The sequence below is a fragment of the Cavia porcellus genome, unplaced genomic scaffold (assembly GCF_034190915.1).
Source record: "Cavia porcellus strain 051 isolate PalLab524CR breed Dunkin Hartley unplaced genomic scaffold, mCavPor4.1 scaffold_32, whole genome shotgun sequence".
Lineage (NCBI taxonomy): Eukaryota > Metazoa > Chordata > Mammalia > Rodentia > Caviidae > Cavia > Cavia porcellus.
The window spans coordinates 25,528,834-25,553,568 of record NW_026947515.1 but is presented as its reverse complement, the minus strand read 5'-3'; the positions used below and the strand labels follow the sequence as shown (position 1 = coordinate 25,553,568).

The window sequence follows — 24,735 nt, the reverse complement described above, 5'->3', positions numbered from 1 at the left end:
CTGAGAGCCTCCTGTCACTCCCTGGGTTTATTCTGTCCCTACTCACTACCACTTGGAGAAACTAGACCTGAGCAGCATACCAGACCTCACTTAGGTAGCCTGGAACAAGCCCCTGTCTGTCAGTGACAGTGTCTTTGATTCTCTACCACACCATTAAGATTTTCTGAATGTTGCAGGAACTTACCATTTGGTACTATTGTTTTGAAATTTCATTAAAAATAAGGATGAGAATTCTCCGTTCCTTCTCTTTCAGATGACACAGGAAGGCTTCACATTCATCTCCTGTAGCTCCAAAGAGCTCAGCTCTGCAGGAACTTGAGAACAGCACCAGGAGTTCCACACCAAATCAGCACATTCTCTTCACGCAGAACATGTCTCTCTTCCTCGGGCACGAGAGTCCTATTGACCTGCCTTCTGATGCTGCCGGGGTCAGTGTGGCAAATGAAACCCAGGTAGCCAGTAGCGGCCACTCCATGAAAGCTCAGGCTTAGTCTTTGTGTCCAGAACTTCTGTGCAGTCTTGAATTCTGAAGTATAAATCAGATGACAAGGTAGAAATGAAAGGTCTCTTGCAAGGTATTTTGTTACTTGCCTCTGATCCCAGCAGTCTCAGAGGCTGAGGCAGGACAGTCATAACTTCAGACACAGACCGGGCAACTTACTGACACAGCCAGACAGTGTACTTCTTCAATGTAAACATCGTAATCACTGCACTCTCCATTTGTCACGCATGAGGTAGTCCTTCATTTAGTAAGGTGTATAGCCTGGTGAACCTCAGACCACAGAAGGGAGAAGTTCACAGAGGCTTCCTGTCTGGGAGATGCTTCAGCAGAGAACTGAAGATCCTAGCATATGTACCTTGAAATGGTTAATGGGCCCACCTTTGCTATGTGTCATTTAATTGGTATAAATTGGCAACGTGACATACTTTTGTTCTTTTAGCCATTCTGGTATGTACAGTTCTTCCTGTTTAACTTAAGCCAAGAAATCGGGTTGGAAGCCACACCTTGCCAAAGCTGAGACTCTAGGGGATGCTGAAAAACGGCATGGTTCAAGTAGTCTCTGCCTATGAGAAACTTTCAGAAGGAAAGCAGAAGGTGGGTGTTTGATTTCCCCCCCCCGCCCTAGTAACAAACAAAGGCTTCTGTTTTTCTTGGGTGCTGCTGGCAGTTCACGTCAAAGGTCTGGAGTGTTAAGTGTCACGCAGCCCAGGCATCCGGTCCTGTAAAGGCTCCTGCAGCTCTGTGGCTCACACCCATTCTCTTGGGGCATACTAGTCTCCCTGAAGGAGGAGGTTCAGGACAAGTGAGCCAGATGGTGGCTTTCAGAGAATGGAGGCCCGGCTCACAGCCCTGGCGCTGCCACCTGCTCACTGCAGACTTTGGGCAAATGATTAACCTTGCATTTCCTTCTGTGTGCCCAGTAGATGAAGTCTTCAGCTGGTTCCTCCCAGCTAACATGGAGATCTCCGCACTCATCCTCAGCAGGGGTGCCCGTTAGGAGGGCAGCTGCTCAGCACAGCTGTGGCACAGGCAGGAGTAGGGGAAAGTCTGTGTCCCCCAGCCTCTGCTTCCCACTGCATTAGACACATGTGAAAGACAGGAGCAGTCCTGACGGGGGAACAAAGTCAGTGAGTTCTGCTCTGCCAGGGTTCCTCACCATATGCCTCCTTCACGCACGAAGCCCTGGTTTGCAGAAATGACACCTACAGCAGCCGTGAGGCCTGTTTGATTAAGGGCAGGGTCTCCCTGAATGCTCTGCTCTTAGGTTTTTAGCCTTCCGACCCAGCTGCTAGTGCACACTGTGGTTGTGAGATTAACCCTGCCTGGGAAACACCAAGGTGTAGCCCAGTCAGAACACGCAGTTAGTCACTGTGCCACGTAATGAGCCATGTGTCCCTGGGCTGGGGACTCACTTGCAGAAGGAAGGCGCATTCCCACTGACCCAGAATTGGGCGCTGCAGCTCCTCTATGACCTGCACTACCTCTGCATTGTCCTCAGTAGCAAGCAAGAGATGAAGAGTGGTCACGGCAAGCTGGACTGCAGGTGCTGCCTCTCTGCTGGGCTCTTCTCACCTCTCAGCAAGGTCTCTTCCCAGTGCAGACAGACACTCCCTGCTCTTAGGGGCTGTTTTCATTTTTTTTTTCAGTCATTTGGTGGGAAAACAGCAAGCATTCAGAATTGCCATTCACATGTGGGAACTGAGGCTTTTCCTGGGCTCGCGCTATGCATTATGATCCTCTCTCAAAATGTTGGTCAGCATCCAGAGGCCACGGCTCCAGAACAGCCCTGTAGTCACAAAGAGAAGCCACGTACCCTCTGAGCAGGCGCTGGTACTTGGCTGTGGTGGTCAGTTCCAGTTTACAGTGCTTTCAATTTACAGTGGTTTGCTGGGACCTGACCCCCTCAGAAGTGTAGTGCTGGGTGCATTTCATGTCAAGCAAAGTAGGCAGAACTTCATTCCTCTGGAGGTCTGGCTTGTGATTTAAGATCTCAGTGCTTCTAGAAACAGAGCAGAAAGGAATGGTTTTGCCTTAGATATCAAATCTACTTGAGAACTTTTTTAAGTAAAAAATATGTAAAATTGTCATCCTTTAAAAAACCTGGAAAATCGGTGTTTAGCTCAGTGTCACAGTGCCTCCCTAACAAGAACAAGGTGCTGAGTTGATTCCCAATACATACCCCCTCCCCACCCCACCACCGCCGAAAAAACCCTGGAAAACCATGATGGTACAACTTTTCTAAGAGTGAGAAAATGGCTGAGCACTTGGAAGCTCTCATCGACCCCTTTGACCTAGATGTGTTCACACGTTCCTCAGAGCAACCTCCATCTCCTGGTGCAGCAGACTTCCGTAAGTTGCCTCCGAACACCCTCAGTGTGCCAGAGGCCCACATTACATGACAGACCTGCTCAGCAGTTAGTACTCCGGGATGTCCACTGGGACGGTGGGTTGTTTCCCAAGTGACTGCAGGGCTCCCCTGGAGCTGTGGCCTCCTGGCACTGACCAGCATTTTGAGACAGGACCATAATGCCTAGCGCCAATCTACAGAAAGCCCCAGTGCAAAATGTGAAAAGGGCAGTTTCCTCACGAGTAGGGAGTGTCTGTCTGCACTGGGAAGAGACCACTTTGGGGGGCCCAGAAGAGATGCAGTACTTGAACAAATACAGTACACAAGTAATTGAGCAGAGTTCCAAAGACTGAAAGAGGACGAGACAAAATTCCTGGGGTGCCTGTGACCCAGCCTCTTAAAACTATAGGTTACGATTAACAGTTTCACACAAACCTCAGAAAGAAAGCACGTGAGATTTCCATCGGGGGCAGTGGCATAAGGTAATTCTGAAGTATTAACACACTCCGAACAAAGGTTAGAGATAAAGTAGTGATGTTCGCACTTAAAGACCTGCTTGTTTGCCCTGAACAGTGAAATCCTGCATTTTCCTCTGCTCACTCTTCTACATCGGTTGTTTGGATTGCTTACTGGTACAGAGAACCAGTTCACGCTCTGGAGCAGTTAAGTTCAACTCCCAGGAAGCCCCAGCATACTGTCACTAGCCTCAAGTCAGGTCCTAAAAACTCTCACTGGGCCCCAAGATTGCTCCTTCATGCCCCTGAAATCCCTCTGCTCCCCTTGGAGGTTTGGCTTGCCTCCACTGAGCATGACAAGCATGCAGAAGGCTAAGTCAACCGGCAGAGGTGTCAAAACAAAAGCCCAGGTTAGTGCCCAGAAAGTGCAATCCTGTCCCATTGCACCCCAGTCAGCTCCATGTCAAATAACTGAGAAAGAACCAAATGACAAAATGCACTAATGCTGCTTTTAATGGTGGTGCAATAGAGAAATACAAGGTTTTACTAGCTTGAACCAAAGGAAGATTTAACATATGCCCGTTGACACTACCAAGAGCCTTATAGTAGAAACACATCCCAGGCAGAAGGCTGTAGAAAATGTGCAAGCAGGATGAAGATGGTTTCTTGCATTAAGTACAGCAAGAGACAGCATTGCCAACTCAGCATAACAGTTGCACCAATTTGGAGAAAATCCTTTTGTTCTGCTGATGGTTCCATCTTCCTTAGTTTTTAGTTGCATGGAAAATAAATGCTTGCTTCCTGTTTTTACATTTTCTTGTTGATACACATCTTGTTTCAGTAGGATGCCATCCGTTGAGCCTGAAGGAGTCCTCCTGGGTTTCTGTGTGGTATACATGTGTTTGAGAGCTCAGCTTGTCACAGCATTCAGTTGTTGAATTGTTAGACAAAATATTAGCAACATGTCCGTTCCATATTCCCTGCTATCAAACCCATTAAGATCCAAAGTTCTTGTCAAACATCTGGTTTTTGAATCTGGGAGACAGTAAAGAATTAAAAAGATAAAAAGCTCTTTGCCAAAAATCCACACTCCTTAAGCATGGCCTGTGTTGTAACTTTTCCCCATAACACTGGTTTCCACATTCTGCTACTGGCCTTTAAATTCTATCCCTATTAGAGGAACAGACTGTGGAAAGCAGGTACATAGGGTTACTCTCTTCCTGGATTGGTTTTCCTTCTCGAGATTTGAGTTCTGTCAGATACTAAAACCCCGTGCTGTCCCCCACATCCTTTCCAACCTTGAAAGAGCAAAGTCCTCTTAGCAGAGCCATCCAGCTGTCTCAGCCCTGCTGTGTGTCTGTGTGGCTTCCAACTGGAGGGGCATGGACTGCAGTGCAGGGCAAGGGAAGGGGAGCAGGCAGAGGCTTCAGGTGGACTCTAAGGCACTTCCTCTACATCCTGTGGCAGGTTGGCCCCCTTGCACTCTGCAGAGCAGGTGACCCTGCGCAGCCCGGCTCCCTCTTCACTGGTGCCAGACAGCTCGCCAGTGAGGAAGACGAAACATCTGCACCTTCATTATTCAAACTCAGCTGGCTCTCAAGTATGACAAAATAACACAGGAGCATGCCCATCTCTCTAAATAAATACTACTGGACTAGTATTTCCCTGGAAGGTGCCTCTCCTCCTTTCTTCCTAAACCATCTCATTCCCTAGTCCTGTCAAGGGGGACTTTAAACAAAGTTACTCCTCACCCAGTATTTTCATTGTTGGTCACTTTGGACAGCAGTTCAGCTAGCTTATGCTTGCTTTATCAGCAGCACACATCTATGCCTCAGCTATTGACACTGCCAGATGGAATGATGTGAGATCACATGAGCTATGGGTACAAGTAACAAGCTTGTAAGCAAGACAAAAAGTTGTCACACATTCCTTGACTTGCAGAACTGTGCAGTATTTTCTAATGCGGTCTGAGGTGCAGACTCTGCAGGAAAAGTGATACAGAAGTTATCTGGCTATACAAGAGTCTGAAGGACAGTCCCCCTGGAAGTACAAATATATAACAGAGAGCAGACCTTCAGTAGCGAGGGTGCTTCACTTCCACAGTAAATTGGATCTGATTGTTCTGATAAAACAGACAGCGTACTTCCCATAGGAGGCCCATATACTAAGAGGTAGTATGGCAATTAGTTTCAGTGCAAGACTGAATCAAGCTTCCTATCTTTTGGGAAAAACTTTTTTTTTCATGGAATACTCTTCACTAGTTTACTGAATTAAAACTGAAGATCCTGCATTTTTAAAAGACCCTTTTACACAAAGTAGAACTTCTAATCGACAGATTGGGGAATTAGTCTGAATTGGACACACTATGGATATGACACACAGATGAAATTTCCTACTACTACTACCTTGACATGGATTTGATAATCTCCCTTGAAAGAATCCTATAAAAAATTGCTTCAAAGCCCCTTTGAAATTGCAATAGTGCAGCAGAACCACAAGTAAACAATTGCCTGTTAACTTGTTATTTCAAATAGACTGAAAAGTCAACAGGCAGGGTTTTTGTGTGCAATTTTTCAAAACAAACTGTAAGTTGAAGTATCAAATCTGCACAGCACTGTCCCTTCACAGAAGGCAAGAAACTTCTGGTGCATCATGTCAGAGGCCGTCCTCGGTGCTGTAGGCTGTGAAAGTGGGCCTCCTTCAGGGTCTGGTTGATGTGGTAGTAAGGGCCTTGGCACAGTGCAGACTGCTCGGGCTGTGGGGTGTTGGGGCTGGATCTGGGGATGACCTGGCTTAAGCCACTCTCTGGCCCACTGGCCCGGTCTGGGCTGTGGATGCTGGTGCTGCTGCTGCTGCTCCCGCCACTGTCACTGCTCGAAGACTGAAAGGAAAAGGAAAAGCAAAGATCATCATCAGCTTGTCTTGCTGCATACCCCTACCTTACCTGTGCTTAACATGTAGTAAGAGTCTTCTACTCGTTCAGCTACTGGCACAAGCATGGACTCTGGGCCTCACAGGTTAGAAGACACATTCATCTATGCTCCTGCATTCTACCCGCACAGCTGTCTTGCTACGTGGGGTAGATTAACCCTGCAATACAGTAAGAAGTGGTGTATCTGGATATAAGCAGGCCTTCCAAGTACACATCCTTCAACTACTGTGCTTCCTCAAAAGTAAGCTGGGCCTAGGATTTAGCTCAGCAGCATGAACACCTGCTTTGCAAGCGTGCAGTCTTAAGTTTGATCTCTGGTAGCAAAAAAAAAAAAAAAAAAAAGAAGAAAAAAAAATTTTTAGCTTGGAGCAGGTTTTAGCATGATTCTAGAAAAGATATTCCCTGAAAATGAACCCTATTGCACCTTCTGGAACAAACCTTAATACAAACTCTTTAAGATACAATGGGGTCATCTTCCAGGAGTGTCTCCTCCAAAGTCATCCCAGAATTTGTTTTTTGGAGAACATCAATCCATCTCAGCTGGGTGTGGTGGCAAATGTTTAGAATCCCAAATCCCCAAGTTGGAACCTAGCTTGGGCAAATTAATGACTTACACTCTATCTCAAAATAATAACAGGTTGGGGCATGCAGCTCAGTGGAAAGATCCTGGGTTCATTCCCCAGTATCACAAAAAAAGTAAATAAATAATAACTACATCTTAATTCCTTTACACCTCTCTCTACCTGCTATTACTATCCATCCCAATACTCTCCAATAACCAAAGAAAGAAGTACTCATCTCTAGGGAAAAGTGACATGGTATTAAAAGAAAAAAAAAAAAAAAAAGATCTCCCAACACAAATAAGATGGGTTCTGGTAACAAGATTAGAAACTAAAAATTTATGGCCAGGCGTAGTGGCACACACCTGTAATCCCAGCACTCTGGAGGCTGTGGCAGAAGGATCAGAGTTATAAACCAGCCTGGGCTACAAGGTGAGTGCAAGGTCAACCTAAACTGTATAGTGAAATGTGTCTCAAAAAAGACCCCCTCCCCAACAAAGGGAGAGACTAGAACTTCATGCTAAGTTTGTGATCATCTCATCCTGGACACATAAAGGTGTTCTGTAACTACTCAAAGCAGAATATACATATTTCTTAGAAAGTTATGTCAACACTTGCAATTTAGTATATGTGTGTGTATGAGTGTACCTCCTGTTTTCTTCCACATAACTAAGATGATTTGGTGTTCTAATTACCCCTTTTTTCGAGACAGGGTCATGCTATGTATGTAGCCCATGATGGTTTTAAATTTGACCCTCCTGTCTCAGCCTCCTGAGTGCTGGAATTACAGGTATGCACACCATGCCTGGTCCTTTTTAGTCATCCTGATAAAATTACTGTTCAGAAACTTACTGTCCCTAATCAAGTCATTCTCGGAAATTCCTGTCTCCAATATTATGATTCTAGAGGCAGAAGATAACACTACTGACCCATTTCACAATTAAACATTTTTAAAATGTTAATACTGCATTTAAATAGCAGTCCTTTTCTCTATAATGCAATATAATACTGGAAAGAATATATGAGAAAATTAAAATTACAATAATGATCTAGTATGTAATTTTTAAAAAACTTGTCCCTTGTCCATACATCCAAAATTTATGTTCTTTTTAAATAAAGACTTTGGTTTTCAGATATCTGCTTATAATAATATAAAGTCTACACATGAGCCAGGCATGGTGGCATATGTCTGTAATCCCAGCACTCAAGAGACTGAAGTAGGAGGATCATTGTTGAGTTTGAGACTAGCCTGGGCTAAAAAAAGACCCACACATGTAAGACTAAAAAACGAAAGACAGTAGTTACGTTAGAATGAAAGAACTGTAACTACTTATTTTTCTACCCAACTCTTTTCAGTGTGGCTTTCATATACTGTTATTAAAAACATTTGGAGCTACTTAACACTGCACATACTCCACTGCTTACAGGTAGAAGATAACTGCAGTCAAGAAATTTCTAGGGGCTGGGGATTTAGCTCAGCAGCATAAGCACCTGCCTTGCAAGCAGGCAGTTGTGAGTTCAATCCCGGGTACCGGAAAAAAATAAAGAAAAAAAAAAAGATTTTAAAAAAAGAATTTTCTATGTAAAAAATAGTATAATAGGGAAAATGAATTCAAAGGCCAGGGTTAGCTGCAATTCAGTTTACTTAAAGTGTTAAGAAATAGACAATTTAAAAAGAGCCAGCTATGGTAGTATGCCTGTAATCCCATTCAGGAGGCTGAGGCAAAAGGATCTCTGTAAGTTCAAGACCAGCCTGGGGTACACAGTGACTCTGTCTCAAAAAAATCAAAAGAATAAAACAAAGATTAATTCAAAAAGAAAAAAAAAACTTTGCTACAAAGGCCTCTCCTAACCTAGTATAACTGTCTAGAATGGCCATCTATCTTAAAGTCATGAATATTTAACTAGCAGGTAATGAAAATGGATCAGAAACCCACCACAAAGAATGCTTTGTTTCTTCTTAGTCTGTTAAATGTTTTTTATTAGAGGTATTATCTGAAAATTAGGGCAGGAACTAGATCAATTCTCATCTCAAATTATATATAGTTCACACTATGAAAGTAAAGGTGACAGTATGGAGAACAGGTAAATATTTTTTAAACAGAGAAGATTTCTGTATAGCAATATTTTTAAAAGGGTAAAAATACGTGCAATTTCTGGTTCATTTTTAAAATCCTATAATCAACTTTGTAATGATATAAACATGTTTAGTGTAGCTTTATAAAAGCTAACTAGCAACAACCTAAACATCTAATAGAAAATGGATAAATTATAATATAATCATATCACAAACTCTACTCATCCATTAACAACATATTTTAAGACAGAGGTCTGTAACATCGTATATAGTTTATACTAAATAGTATGTATAGCATGTCTCAGCTGCTTTTTAAAGTGCCTTTCTTTAAGGTAATGTGTATACCAAAAATAGTCTGGAACGATATAGATGGCAAAATGTTTCAAATTTTGATCTTTTATTTTATTTTTGTTATTTTTTAAGGCTCCTAAAAATTTTTTTTGAGGAAAAAATTAATCATAAGTAGGTAAACTAAAGAATGCGACTACAGAGGTAGGTAAGGCCTTCAATTTTTCTACTTTCAGATTGAGCAAAATAAATAAATAAATAAACAAACATATTTATTGCCTGCTGGGAAGGTTTCAGATCTATTTTGCCTCTTTTATCCACTTAATGTTTAGCTTCTCAGCAGTGACAAATTCCCCAGAAGAACATATCTCTCATTAAGGGTCCCCTTCTTCCCTGTCTGCAAGAGAGGACCAAATGCGAATGCCCAGTGCAGAGCCCCAGCTCCTACCGCGTGGATGTAAAAGGCTTAAACGCTAGAAAGCCACCAGGAGTTAGCCTGGCACACTAGTTGCGGCCTACAGAAGAAAAGGCAAGGCTTTCAGAGAGATGGTGGAGGAAGTGGCACTCAAAGCACACTAATTTGGGATGTGTGGGAAACCATCCCAGAACACACATTTCGGATAAAAACAAAAACATCTAAAATGACATGTAATCCCAGTACTTGGGAAGCTAAGGCAGAAGGAGCACTGAGTTTGAGGTCAGCATGGGCTACATAGTGAGTTCAAGGCCAGTCCGATGTAGTGCGACGACCCTGTTTCAAAACAAACTGAAACAAAAATCTAAAGTTGCTCCAATTGTGGTCCTGAGTATTGAGCTAACAGAAAGTCTAAGCAGGGCCTGGATCAATGTGTTACCTTAATGCATATAAAGTCTTAACTCCTGTCCTCAAAGTTAAGAATAATCCATCTCTTTCAAAGACACTAGTTGTTCTCTGTCAATTCAGGTTGGGCTTCTCACTACTGGGGAGGCTTTGGAAACCTCACAATCTATAGGTAGACCAGGACTTTTGAAGTCAGGGTAAAACTCATTGGTGGGTAGCATAATAAAAATAAACAGTACAACACATTAAGGACAACCACCCTGTCAAGCCTTTCTTCAGTGATTGACATACACATTTGTTATGTCCCAGGTCACAAATTTCTATGAGCAGGGTCAAAAAAGTTTTACTACAATCAATCTAAACAATGTTGGCCATCAAATGGTCTCTTTTCTGGGATAAAGGAAGGACTTTCTACTTTAAAAGCATAAAAACTGAAATTTTAGTCTCCAACAGTACCTTAAGCCATACAAAGAAGCTACACAAGGAAAAGTCAGCGCCTCCTGAGAATCGGCCATGCTGGGACTGGGAGGACCTAACAGAAGCCAACTAGCCAGCCTTTCCAGTAAGCAGGGTCCAGGAAGAAAAAAGTCAGACAGGCCTTCTGTGAGCCTACAGGTGTACAGCTGAGAATCAAACTCCCCCACCTTTGCCGCAGGCAACCAGCTAGTTTGGAGGACAGGCTGAACTGATGTTGATACCAACTAAGGTACAAAAAGCCACTAAATGCTTGTATTGTTTGGTTGATTTTGCAGGCCTGTGGCCAGTGGTCTGAGCATCTATTGGGAGAATGACGTATGCAGTGTAGCAAATATGGGGGACTTCCTTGTGTCTTATTGTTTTGACTGTTTTGTTTTGTTCAGTGTTCTGTTTTGACTGGTTTGATTTTGTTACACCTGATGGAATGGACAACTATTGTGAAAATAATAAGATACACTATGGTAGCTACTGTTTTCCTAGTATCCTGCTTTGAAGTTCTGTACCAATTTTGCTGCTTTGTTTTGATTGGTGTTTTTCTGTTTTGATTTGTTGGATTTTATTATCTTTAAAATAAAAAAAAATTTAACAGATATACAAAGAAGTAAAATTGCTTCTGTCCTCTAAAACCAAAGTTAAAGAAAAATACAATCACATTTCCTTGATTTGGTGACACTTAATGCAGGAGGGAAGTCACTATTCAACAGTGCTTCATTCTAAAAGTTGAAACTGCTAGTACAGAGAGAAGCATTTACCTTGTTAGACCTTGTTGGGTGCAGGCGCTCAACATACCATACCCCACCCGGGACTAAGGACCACGCCAGCTTCCGCAATGCGCTACGTCCCTCTTTAAATTAGCCAACCCGTGCGCACTTAGTGCTCACTCCGTACTCTGTGGCAACTCCTGATTGGCCACAGCTGGATATAGTAGCCAGAGCCTGCGTCCCATTCCCGCCCTGCTTCCTCGTGGCAGCCTGTGATTGGTCACGGCCAAATATATAAACCAGAGCCCGCGTGAATAAAGCAGCAGTTAACTGTCGCCCACAAGAGCGTCTCCTGTCTCATTGGGGAGCTGCGCCGGTCAAGACCTTTTCCTGAAAAGTTAACAAATTCTCTTACCAAAAAGAGAAAAGAAAATCCAGACACTTTGGGATTGAGAACAACCTATCAACTAAAAATCTTAAAATGTGTCTGATGGTGCATATCTGTAATCCCAACATTCCAAAGTTGAAGAAGGAGCCCAGCCTCATCGACATAAAGAAACCTCCTTTGAAAACAAACAAAATCGTATGCTCATGATTCTGATTCCTTATAAAGGCCCATCCAACAATTTATCCAAATTGACAGTGACAAGCTCACGGTCTCTTCTCTGAACTGTTCATTCATGATAAATTTGTATTACTAGTCAAATAAGGTCATCCTCTATGAATCCATGAATCCAAGCAAAACAAAATTAAACTGATGAAGACTGTGGCCACGAACCTCTCCACACAATGTACGAATGGAACTACCAGTGCCCTGCTTTGAGGTTGGGGGCACAGTCTAGTAGTAGAGTATTTGCATAGCATGCATGAGCCCTGGTTTCAAGTCCCAGTACCAGGTATCCTGTTTGGAAGATGTATATGAAAAGGGAAAGTTCCGTATTCATAATAGGCAATAACCAAAGTGTACCATCACATCCTTGTAGCTTCTGACACCTAAAGCAGACAGAAAAGAAAACTCCTGATGCAGTTCATTCTGGAATCACCTGTGGGCTTCTGTCTAGACCGTGTGTGCTAGGGCCCTCATGTCCATGCCTGTCAAGCACCAGAGCACAAGCTGTTCTCGTGTCCAACTGCTATCCACACAAATGTCTGTGTGCTTACCATGCACAAGGAGGTACTTCCCATCGGGCTGCAATGGCAATCCACAAATGTCTACTGCGTTTATCAGAGTGGTGGCAATGCAGCACTGATAGCCAGTCTGTGACTACTGCAGTGACAGGAACCCTGAGACACATGCTGCTGAACACCGAGAAGCTCTTTAATGAAGGGGTCCCTTCTGGGCCTCGGGAGACGAGGTGGAGTTTCAACAGGCAGGAGATGGCGAAGTGGAAGAACAAGAACAAATGCAGGAAAAAGCGTTTGGAGAGTAAAAGCTGGTTTAAAAAAAAAGTATGGTGTGGCTGGGGTCTCAGGAGGGGGGCTGATACAGAGAAAAACACATGATCTGGGGAGCCACAACACAGTGTGGTGAGCAGCAGGTATCTAGTAAATATCTGCTGAGAGAAAAGAACCTGGTGAGCCTTGGGAGGAGGAAGCAAGGCTGAGAGAAAAGGCCTCTGAGAAGAACCCACAGAGGCAAAGAAGGCCGGCGATGAAGGGAGAGAGAGAAACTGAGGGAAAAATAAGAGCAGCTTGGTGAGGAAGGGGAGAGGAAAGTGCATTAGTAGGCCAGTGAAAGTAGCAGCGGCTAAGAGTCTGAGGAGATAAACTAAAGAATCTGAAGGAAGAAATACTAGAGGAGGCCTGCCTGCAGAGAATGTACAGCAGCAACGCAGAGGGACGTCCCATTCTCCTTGGCAGACAGAAAGACATACGCAAGTTGTAAAGTCCAGCACAGGACAATTCAAGTTCACTTTCTCAGTCCGCAGGTTCACATTCTTCACCAGAGACAAAGAACTTCCTGGTGCCCCCGCTAGGCCTCCTTTTATTTTCCTGGATATGAAGGCAGTTTAAGAGATAACCCATGTGTGGCAGAAACCAAATGACTCTAAACACTATTTGTATGAGTAACCTTTAGAAAACTGCCCAGGAAGGAATATTAATTGCTGTAGTCTGTTTCACAAAAATAGAATCAGAACATGAGTGCCTTTATTATGTATGCAGAGTTATGTAGTTCCTCCTCAATTGCAAAATCAGACCAGCACAGTTAAATTTTTATCTTTTTTCAAACCCCAGTTTCCCTTTACCTCCATCTCCCCATTCACTGGTGTTTTTAATTTAAATAAGCTAAGCTGCAAAAAACAGAAAAATTTCACTCGTAGTATAAATCATCTCTGGGGTCTAAATAAAGTTTTCATCCTAAGGCTGCTGCAGGATCTGGACTAAATGTGAGAGATGTTTCTATACAAGTCTATTAGAGCATCTAATGTGCAAAATAATATGTAAGTGCCCAGTAATCTCACATAGCTCCAGGTCTGCTAACACTGCTGAGATACTACAGTTCCACATTCATTCAGGGGTTAACTAAACCACTTTGTAAAGAAGCAAGAGAAAATGCAGGTGACAACTGTTCTGTCTCCATGAATAAATAACGCCCTTTCTGTACCTTCACCTTTAAAAAGTAAAGTTAGCACATACTGTATTTTAAACACTCTAGCTAAATATTCTGTTTTCTATCACTTTGTTTTGTTTAAATTTCATGAGCCAACAAAAGTAACTGCTTCCTGGAGGAAAAAATGTGCATGTGTGTATGTTTAGTGCTTAATGATAAATGTTAATGAAAGTACTTTCACCAGGAACCTGCTAGAGATGCCATGATTTGCTGTCAGGCCAAAGCCACGTGTTCCTCACATTTCAAGGCCTGCTACTATGAGCAACGTTTCCTAAGATGTACAGTGCAAATTCCACAGGACTGACTGCCTCTCCATTCTGGGTGGCTTATTCCAGAAGTTACATTTCAGATATTAACCCTGGGAGCTACTTGGGAGGAAGTTCCCACATTTGAAGACAGCCTGGGCAACTCAATAAACACTGTTTCAAAACAAAATCTTTAAAGGGTGCTTAGGGATGGGGCTTAGTGCCACAGCACTTGACTCGCAGGTACAAGGCTTTAGGTTCAATTTCCAGCAACACACACACACACACACACACACACACACACACACACACACACAAAGCCCTAGTTGCTCCTAAAAGAAATTTGGCCAGAATACTTCTATCCCTTAGGTTATACCTACTATACTAACATGGATTAAAAATGAGAATAGACAAAATTTAAGAATCTTAAAATATCTTTTGGAAGAGGCAGATAGGCCTTGAACTCACTATGCCACCCAAGCTGGCCTGGAACACCCAGCAATCCTCCTGCCTCCTGGCACCATGTTCGACTTTGAAATACCATTTTTAAAAATTAGGCCAGTCCACTGTCCTCTAAATTCCTCTAATTAAGTCTTCTCAGTTAAAACAAATGGATTGACAGAATCCTAATTTTAAGAACACATGGGTCCCTGGTTTTATATATATATACACATATATTTGTGTGTGGTTTGTTTTTCTGGTCATGCCTCTCCACACACACTAAGAATACTCTTTAGATTAAGTACTGTATTATAACATTCAGAATTTCCCTTTCTACCAGAGGCACAGAAAAAGGCACAGGCTGTCCTATTCCACCTTATCTCTATACCCTTACTCTAGTTCATGTCACTTCACAGTGCTCTGAAAAAAAATCAGAAAGGTGTCAGAAAGCTACATTAAAGGTAAGGTGAAAACTTCAGGTCCATTTTAAAAAGGAACTGCTTCTATTTACTGCAGCAGAAGTACTTTCTTTTTTTTTTTTTTTTTTTTTTTTTTGGCGGTACCAGGGATTGAACTCACGACCAAGGCAAGGCAGGCGCTTATGCCGCTGAGCTAAATCTCCAGCCCCCAGAAGTACTTTCCATAAGGCACATCCCTAAGCACCACAAGCCAGATGCACAGGGCAACTCTGTGTAACACTGAAGACAAAGAGCATGCATGGCTCCTGCTCCAGGAAAAGGAGAGCCAGCCCTACATAACAAGGAGGTTAAACCTCGCCAGTTTCCACCCAGTCAAGTAACTGCCCAAGGGAAGACATACTTTTACCTTCATATAGGACCTAAAAGAAAGACACCAGTGGATCAATCACTTCTCATCTTACACAGCTAATGTAGGCGTTAACTGACATCACAGTCTAGAAAGCTTTGTGGTGGGTTCGGGTTAGAGGGTAAATCCTGCACTACTAAATTATATCTCAATTAAAAGGAAACAGATTGCTCTCAGCAGGTGTGGTAGTGCACACCTATAATCCCAGCAGTTGGGAGGCTGAGAGGAGATCTCCATGAATTTGAGCCTACCGGTCTGGGCTACATAGCAAGACCCTGTGTGAAAAAAACAAAAAAAAAGTGCCCTAATAAATTATTGAACTTAAATCACTGGATTTAAAATTCAAGTTTTGAAGTACCAATCGGAATGTATGATAAAACAATTTGCTTTTTCTTGCTATAATTTTAAAATTGCTAGGTGTGGTGGTGCACACCTACAATCCCTGCTGAAGAGGCTGAGGGTAAGAGGGTTGCCATGAGTTTAAGGCCAACCTAAGCTACATACACAGCGAGACCCTGTCTCAGAGCTAACCACAGCACCAAAACAATTTAAAACAGCTTTTCAAAAGCTGATACCATACATTCATTCTATGGGAAAAATATTCCCCAGCTAAAGTGAAGGGAAATACTCTTCTGCTCCTATCTAGCTGTACCTAGCTGCTCCTGGGTATATTTAGCAGTCTTTCCGGACAGGTGTTCTTTCTCCCATGAGAAAATGCATACCAGAGCCAGCAGCAGGTGACTCAACAGCCACATTCCAGGCCCAGCTTTCTTCCATGGCTGGTATATCTTTTGACAAGTGATTTTGTTTACTACACCCAGATTTTTCCATCTAAGACGCAGAACAATTTCTTTTCCTACTAAAATAGAAGAAATCAAGCATGGTGCTATAGGCCAGTGTTCCCAGCTGCTCAGGAGGATTCCTGACTAAGGCCATCTTGGTTAACACAGCAGGACCCTGTCTCAAAATCAAGTATTAGGGGCTCGGGGCATATAGCTCAGCAGCACATTACTTGCCTGGCAAGCAAGAGGCCCTGAATTCCATTCCCAGTACAAAAAAAAAAAAAAAAATCAAATTTAAAAAGAGTTGGGGATACAGCTCTGTCAGTGACAGTGTTTACTTTTTATGCATGAGGCCCCGGGTTTACTCCCCAGTACATTTAAAAAAAAAAAAAAAAAAGAATATAAATTAAAGCTTCTCTGGGCCAGGCAATGATGGACCATGCTTGTCATCCCAGCACTCAGGAACCTGAGGCAGGAGGATCTCCTTCAGTTCAAGCACAGCCTGAACTACACAGTAGACCATCTCAAAAAAAAAAAAAAAAAAAAAATGAGCATAGCTCTTACTAATATAAGGTATAATTTGCATCAATAAATTAAAGCTTCTCTGTACACAACAGCTGGGAAATCATTCTTCAGCCCAAGAAAAAGTGCAAACTATCTCCAACTTCGAAAAGTAACTGCAAATTCCCTGTAACCTAATTTAATACTTTAACATAAACCAAACTCCTTATATCCTACTTCCCAGTAATTGCCAATATATATAATATTAAATTTAGGACAAAAAAGTTCTCTTAGAATTCAAATAAGTTCTCTTCAAAAATGAAAGTTCAAGTTACAAAAAAGTTCACAGAAAATTTATACTGCTGACTCTATCTTAGAATTAAAACATAATATTTTCATTAGTTAATAAAGCATTTTGCTATATAAATAAATAACCTTTTATTTTCTCTTTTAGATTATAAGTGTCCGATAGGAAACAAGGGCCTCTGACATGTTTTTGTCTACAAACATACTCTGTTCTAGGGCTAGAGACACAGCACAGGTGTACTGTACAGAGCCCCTGTCTACTTGCAGTGGCCCCAGGTTCCATTCCTCTGCACACCCTGTATCTCAAGAAAAAGAAACATTCCAATAAAGAAAATCCAGTCTTTCGGGGTTAACCCTCCCTTTTCCCTTTGCTTCTCCAGCTCTCCAGTTCTGACATCCCCACTACTTGCTAGTACGCCCACTGGGGAGCACAGCTCAGCACAACACCAGTAAATGATTTGCTTTGAAGCAAGGCAGAAGCTATTGATTACAACATCCCATTAAATGACTTACCAGTGAGTTTAGATAATGACAACCATATTAAGCTTAAATTAAAATGGAGGTCATCTAGTCTGCGGTTCAGACTAACGATGACAGAGAAGCAGAACAGCTCAATTTCTTTGGGTAAGTAGGAAAAAAATAAAATGACCTGAGAAGTTGAATGACAAGACTGTTTTGGTCCGTGAGGCCAAATGCACAGATTTTAGAAACTATGTAAAGATCATTTTTCTATACAACAATTAAAACAAAAACCTAGAACTAAGGTATGTTTGGCTTACTTTAAGAAAACAAAAGTGTTTATTTAAAAAATGTGAAAGATGGTAATTTCTATTCCCCTTCTCAGGCATGACAACCATCACTCAGAAGGATAAAAAGCTTACTACAAAAAGGCCTACTACTCCTTTGAATCAATATGAACATTATACAGGATTTACATAGATTCAAGGAAAGAAACACTGATGTTGATACCACGAAAGCAAGTGCACACTCTTCTAATGCACAGTCCCCCTGAAGAGTAATGGAAATCAAGCTGGGCGTGGTGGCTCACACCTGTAATCCCAGCACTAGGGAGGCTGAGGTGGGAAGATCGTTGTGAGTTCGAGACCAGCCTGGGCTACAAAGTGAGCTCAAGGCCAGCCTGAACTGCATAGCGAGACCCTGTCTCAAAAAGACAAAAAAAAAAAAGACCAAAAAAAAAGGAGTAATGGAAATTTCATTACTGTTACACAGTTTTACCATAAGATGTTCATGGCAACTTCCAGTCTTTGATTTTCTTTCCTCTCTGAGATTCCCTAATTACCTATCACATTAAACAAAAGGTATGGAAGCCAGGCATGGTGGTACATGCCTATAATCTCAGCACTCAGGAGGCTGAGGCAGGAGGATTGCCGTGATCAAGGCCAGCCTGAGATACAAAGTGAGTTCAAGGCCAGCCTGAACTGCATAGTGAAACTCTCTCAAAAAGACAGAAAATCAAATCAAATCAAATCAGCTATAGAAACTTCTCCACATAGAAGGCCTTGTGCATTGGTTGTTCTTGTTACCTAAATAAGAGTAACTGACTTTCTCCCTTTAGGGAAATGACTTGAGATTTCTGGTTTAAAAATAAGACGAGATATATATCAAATCCTATTACTGGGAACTAACTGAAGCACAGTTGATTTCAGTGTAAGAATTCTGCTGCAGGTATGAATGAGGCTGTGGCTTAAGAATCTTTCTCCCTGGGTATTTTTCCGCTATGGCGACGAAGGTCAAGGGTCAAAATTTTTAGGTGCGTAACAGTAGCATCACTTTAACATTAGCTCCTTTTCCCCACCATAGAGCAGCCTTCTAATTACACAGACATTTTCTGCCCAGTACAGCACTCTTTTAGAGAACCAGAAACGGTAGCAGACATGGACCAATTCCCCAAGATGAGCGTAATTATACACTGCCAACTTCCACTAATGAAAAAAAAGTTGGTTGCTAACATTAAAATAGGGGTTCAAAAATGGGCTTCCAAGGTCCATGAAACTTCTACAAAGGAGAGTGTATGCGTGAGAATATACATAAGCACATACTGCTCTGCTGGAAACGGGTCCTTAAAAGGACCACAATTCAGTTTACAAACGGGCTGGAATCATTGCATCAAGTAACATTACTTTCATTTTTTGAATAAATATGTTTAATCCCACAGTGGAAAGCAGGTTATTCAGCTCGAGCAGTGGAACCACCAAGTGTGGGACCATGTATATCTCTTACCTCCGTGTCCCAGGAGTCCTGGAAGACAGGGTTTCTACTACTCCGTTTGTTCTGCGGGGGGAGATGGTTATCTTCCTCATTGCCGTTCCTCCTCCTTTTCCTGAAATTAAAACACAAAAGCTAAAAACCATCCAACGATTGATCTTTAGACTCGTACATATATTTTGAGACATGGTGTTGCTACGTAGTCCAGGCTGGCCTTGAACTTGTGGTGATCCTTCTCACTGAGCCTCCTGAGAGCCGCAACTGCAGGTTTGTATCACCGTGCCCAATCACTTTTTTTTTTTTGGTACCGGGGATGGAACTCATGACCTCGCACTTGCCAGGCAGGCCCTGGCACCTTGATAACTCTTATTTTATTTTTTGGTACATTTTATGTGTACATAACGATCACATTCATCATAGAGAATTCATATCTGAATAATGTATCTAGCTTTTTTTCCCATTCCTCTCCCTTCCCTAGATTCCTATTATAAATCATGACAACATATAAATTTGTCCTCTTGCCTGAAAAAAAATTAATTTACTATGAAACTCTGCTAGAGTAAAAGCTGTAACTATACCATCCCTGGGCAGTAAGACTAAAAACATATGACAGTGGCAGTAAGGTCAAGCTTAAATTAGTAAGACTAATTTCTAAAGAAAACCTTGACAACTTCAAATGTCTACAAGAAATAAAGAACAAGACATTAACACCTAAGCTTTTAAGTCAGTTAAGGTTCTCTTTCCAATGCCAAATTACCTGACCTCACTTTTACCTCCTTTTGTATGACATCTAAGAGATGGGTCACTGCCTTGCCTATTTGTGCTAAAGCTCTTTGCCACATGACAACATCAAAGGTTTGTGGTAGTCTTTAATCTGTAGCTTTTTTTTAAGACAGGGTCTCACTATGTAGCCCAGGTAGGTCTCCTGTGATCCTTCTACCTTAGCACCCAGAGCGCTGGGTTTACAAGCATGTATACTACCATACCCAGCTAAGTATCTACAGAATTTCTAAACCTTATTAGGAAAGCCAGGCATGATGGTACGTGCCTATACTCTTAGCACTCAGAAGGCCGATGCAGGAGGATCTTTGTAAATTCAAGCCAGCCTAGGCTATGTAGTAAGTTCAAGCGTAGACTGAACAAGACAGCGGAAGACCCTCCTGTCTCCAAAAAACCCAGTTAGGAAACAGAAACTAGATAAAATGAAGTTGCCTGGAACTGTACGTCTAGTAATGAGAGCCACTGATCACATGGTTATTTAAAGTTAAGTACATTAAAATTAAATTAAAAATCCAGCTCCTAGGTCATAACTGCATTTCCAGTGCAGCGGGGCCACAAATAGCTCCTGCACTGCACAGCATGGAACACGAAAGCCCTCTTCACTGCAGAAAGTTCCACCGGGTATCACTGGCTAGAGGTCCATCCATACAAATCAAAGTACTGCATCTGTTAGTTTCAAAGTTTTATAGTTATGGGGCTGAGGATTTAGCTCAGTGGCATAAGCACCTGATTGGCACGTGCAAGTCACAAGTTTGATCCCCTATATAAAAAAAATTCTTTCCAAAGTTCTATAGTTATAAAACAAAAGGCTAGTGAGGGAAACAGCTTTTGGAAAGTAAAGTTGGAGTACAGGCTCAATATAGCACAAACCACCTATGTGTGTAGAGACATTTTTGTTGTTGTTTTGTTATGTAGTCCAGATTGGCCTTGAATTTATAATCCTACATCCTTAGCGTCCAGAGTGCTAAGACGATAGTTGTGGATTACCATAGTTGGTCTATGATAGTTCCTGACTTGTAAAGTTTTAAATTGAAATCTGGATATTGTAGAAACTTTGAATTATCACTCTAAGCGCAATTCTCTACATTTTACAAAGTCAAAATATATCTAACTTTACCAAATGACTATGGACCCCAGTTTAGGTTTAGAATGATAAAAAGTGAATGTGTCATTCTGGAGATGCTTTAACCAACCAGCAGTGGATTACCTAATTCTAACACTCAAGTCATTTGTAAAATAAGATCAGGATTTCTGCCTCCTCAGAGATTAGATAGTTTGTACATTTTTACGGAGATTAATAGCTGTATAGCATTAACAATCATTAAATGGATGCACGGTTTAAAATGTAAACCAAGAACCTTCTACATCCATTCTAATGGTCTTTCTTTCTTTCTTTTTTAAGACAGACTCTCACTTTATAGTTCAGGCTGGCCTGGAACACAGTCATCCTGCCTCAATCTCCTCAGGGCTGGGATTACAGGCATGTGTCACCACAGCCGGCTCACTCATACGAATGGGATTAGATAATTTACACACAGGAATGTGCTGCTATAGCAAAGTAATGCCTCCTGGCAGCCAGCTGACAAAGAGAAACTCATCAAATGGCAGGCTCTTGGTTTTGAGCTCTAATTTTATCAGCATGCCAACAGCTGATTATGCTTTGGGCTGCTGAGTCACTTTAACCAAATTTAGAAGCCTGACCAAAATTTGCCATTTCCTCATTTATAATAGAGGGTGACAAGGGGGCTGCATGGCAAAAAGCAGTAGGAACAAAGATGGCCTGATTTGGTGGATTTCAGCTAAGCTCTGGGAAAGTCACAAAAAGTGTCCCTGGCTCATATCCAGTTACTTTCTCAAGGAACCAGCATTCTCTCTTTGGCCCACAAGTGGCCCTCTCCTATGGATGGTAACAGATTAAGAATAAGCTCTACCAATTCTTTATTCTCCTTCTAGATTCCTAGCAAATTACCTCCTTGAAACATTCTGCTTTGAACAATTTAGTTAATGACTGGCCAGGTTACTGCTTCATGCTCAACTCTCATCAGTACAGTCAGATTATACTTTTGACATTAATGTCATCACTAGATTATAATTTTGGCAGGCACCTTGTAATTGATTATTTTCCACTTGTCAACTACATAGATATACTTGATTGGCATCTGTCACTCCGTAAGATGGCCAACCCCACCACTTTTACCATTTCATCTCTTCAACTTTCCTGTTGTCTTCTAGAGTCTAAGGAGAGAAGCAGTCTTATAGCATGAAGACTGGTTTTTAAACTTTTTACCCCTCCCCCATTCATTAGTATGTGTCTGTGCTAAATTATAAAAAATTCATTTACATATCACATCTTGATCTTTCTTATTTTCCCCTTATCTCCTCTTTTCTCACTTTTAAAAAATTAGCACATACAAAAATTAAAAACCCATCATAAAGAATGAACTCCTCGGGGCTGGGGATTTAGCTCAGCGGCATAAACACCTGCCTTGCAAGCAGGCAGTCGTGAGTTCGATCCCCGGTACCGATAAAAAAGTTAAAAAAAAAAAAAATACTAAAAAAAAAAAAAAAAAAAAAAAAAAAGAATGAACTCCTCACTATACACCCATCCTCTATAGCCATCAATCTGTGGAACAATCTGAAAAACAACTATCTTACATCAATCTTTCGTTTTAACATTGAAGAAAGAGACTCAGACATGAACCAACTTGGAGATAGCAAGATCATTAGAGTTGGCAGACCTGGTCCAGCACACTGTGAAACGAGGAAAGCCTGTCCAGTAATTCTTTCAGCATAAAGCTACCAGTATAAACACGTTGAAATTACCTACGCATGTACTAGATAAAAAGAATCTACTATCAGGGTAAACACATTCAGGTTTCCTGTAAAACGAATTGTTCTAAGAAATACTTAAAGACTTTCAAATACCAGATACAACATAGACTATCATAAGTATAGGTTGGATTTGAGAAGAAAAAAAATGACAGTCACATCAGGCTTACTATACTTAAGATTCTGCTGTCATGTCTGTAATTGGGCCATAATTTCAATTTGGCCTACTTTGAGCCTTTCAACAATCTTGTTAATAATTTGCAAGATTACTGCTCCATGCTTCCTCCTATAGTAGTTAATTACACTTTTGGCATTAATGCCATAGGCCAAGTTATAATTTTCACAGGCACCTTATAATTTCAAATTTAGTCCACTCTTCTTTTCTATACAAATAGAGCCTTTATGCCCTATTTGCTACATGACCCACATCAAGAAATAATTCAATGTAGTTTGGGGACCCTAATTTTCACTACAGGACCAAATAACTTCAAGATGCTTCTGAGAACTTCAATCCTTTGAAACAACTTCTGAGAAGAATCCTAAAGAAAGAGTTGTCAATTACATTCACAGTAAAACGGAATAAGAAAGGCAATCCTAAGGTCTATTTTAAGCCAGGAACTACTAGTATGGAATAAAGGAAAGCAACGAAACCGACAAGACTTGGGTAAATCAATTCATCTCTCTAAATGTGTTTTCTGATCAAAAAAAAAATTGAGCAAGTTTAATTTGGTGATCTACAGGTAATTTCGTGGTCCACGATGAAAGATCGTTCTAACTTGAAATAAAATGGATCCCCCCTTTCACTATGAGGTAACATATCCCAACTTTTCCCTCTCCACTTCTTGCAAAGGGTACATGCAAGGGGGAGAATTCTTAAATTGGTTAGGATTAAGCCCTCAGTGAAGTCCCAGACTCTGAGGCAAGGCTCGGTAAGTGGTAATGAGCACAGCAGGCCATGTAACCCTATCTCAAACGGCTCGCTACCAAACTGTTTAGAATCCTGCCTGTTACTGCTAAAGTGCGAAAGAGGATCGCAACCCACCTTGGTTATCTGCCCTTCTGAGTCACAATCTTCCAGGGCAGTCTTTTGGCCTATCCTAATCCCTCCCAGCTGCAGTAATAAACCCAACCCTCCTCCCTCCAGATTCCGGGGTGCCAACAGCTGCCGCCTAGCCCCCTCACAAGAACCTTAGGGGATCCCTCTCGACAGCAGACATTTCTCCCATCCCCCCACCCGCCTAAATGTAGGGCAGAGACACTTCAGGGCCACGGTCTCTCTTCTGGAATCAGAGACCTCATTCCAAATAAGAAAAGAGAGAAAAGACAGAAAGAGGGGAGGCCTGGACGCCGGAAAGTCACTTCTCCGGCCACCCACAGGAGCCAGGTACCCCGTCACTGTCGCATCCCTCTCCTCTCCGCCTCGGCCCGCAGAGCAGCCAAGACGGAGTGCCCCCGAACGCAAGCTTCTCGGAGCCCATCTTTGCGCACGCCCTCGGCCTGATCCCCCAGACCTCTGGGTGAGGGGCCAGGAAGGAAAAGGATCCCTTCTGTCTCACCTGGGGCGGAGGCGCTCGCTCATCTTAGCTGGTGGAGAGGAGCGACGAGGCGCCGCCCCGCGCGAACGAAACGAGGGGCTTGTTTTCTGGTGCCCACCACGCCCACCCCCTCGGGCCTTTGCTCTTGCCGCCGCGCGGGTAGTCGCGGCGGGCGGTGAATACCCCCTACTCCGACCCGTACCACCGCTACTTCCGGCGTCTCCTCCGCGCCCCCCCATGTCACACCCGCCGTAGTACCACCCTCTTGCGCTTGCGCAGTTACTCATTGCCCGCCGCGCGGACCGGTAACCCCGCCCACAGGAAGAGGCGGGCTCAGAGAAGAAGGTGCCCCTGGAGCTTCTCGAAGAGAGGACGTCTGTGGGGGTGGCTCACGCCTTTGCCTGTTCCCAGCCAAGGCGGGACACGGTGTAAAAGCCAATCCAGACTTAAAATACTATTCACTACGTTACAGTAATTGATGCAAGCACTTGCGCT

General features: G+C 42.5%; 1 protein-coding gene and 1 pseudogene across 1 annotated transcript; one reads left to right on the top strand and one right to left on the bottom strand.

Moving 5' to 3' along the window:
• Positions 1 to 4,116, top strand: part of LOC100726634 (conserved oligomeric Golgi complex subunit 1-like) — a 35,884-nt pseudogene extending 31,768 nt beyond the window's left edge.
• On the bottom strand, positions 3,800 to 24,494 carry Vcf1 (VCP nuclear cofactor family member 1). Its single transcript, XM_003464921.5, has 3 exons — positions 24,262 to 24,494; positions 19,112 to 19,211; positions 3,800 to 6,185 (listed from the first exon to the last, which is right to left on the bottom strand). Exons 1-3 carry the CDS (start codon positions 24,477 to 24,479, stop codon positions 5,955 to 5,957), a joined length of 549 nt encoding a protein of 182 aa, XP_003464969.1. The 5' UTR covers positions 24,480 to 24,494; the 3' UTR covers positions 3,800 to 5,954.
• Positions 24,495 to 24,735: the final 241 nt, after the last annotated feature.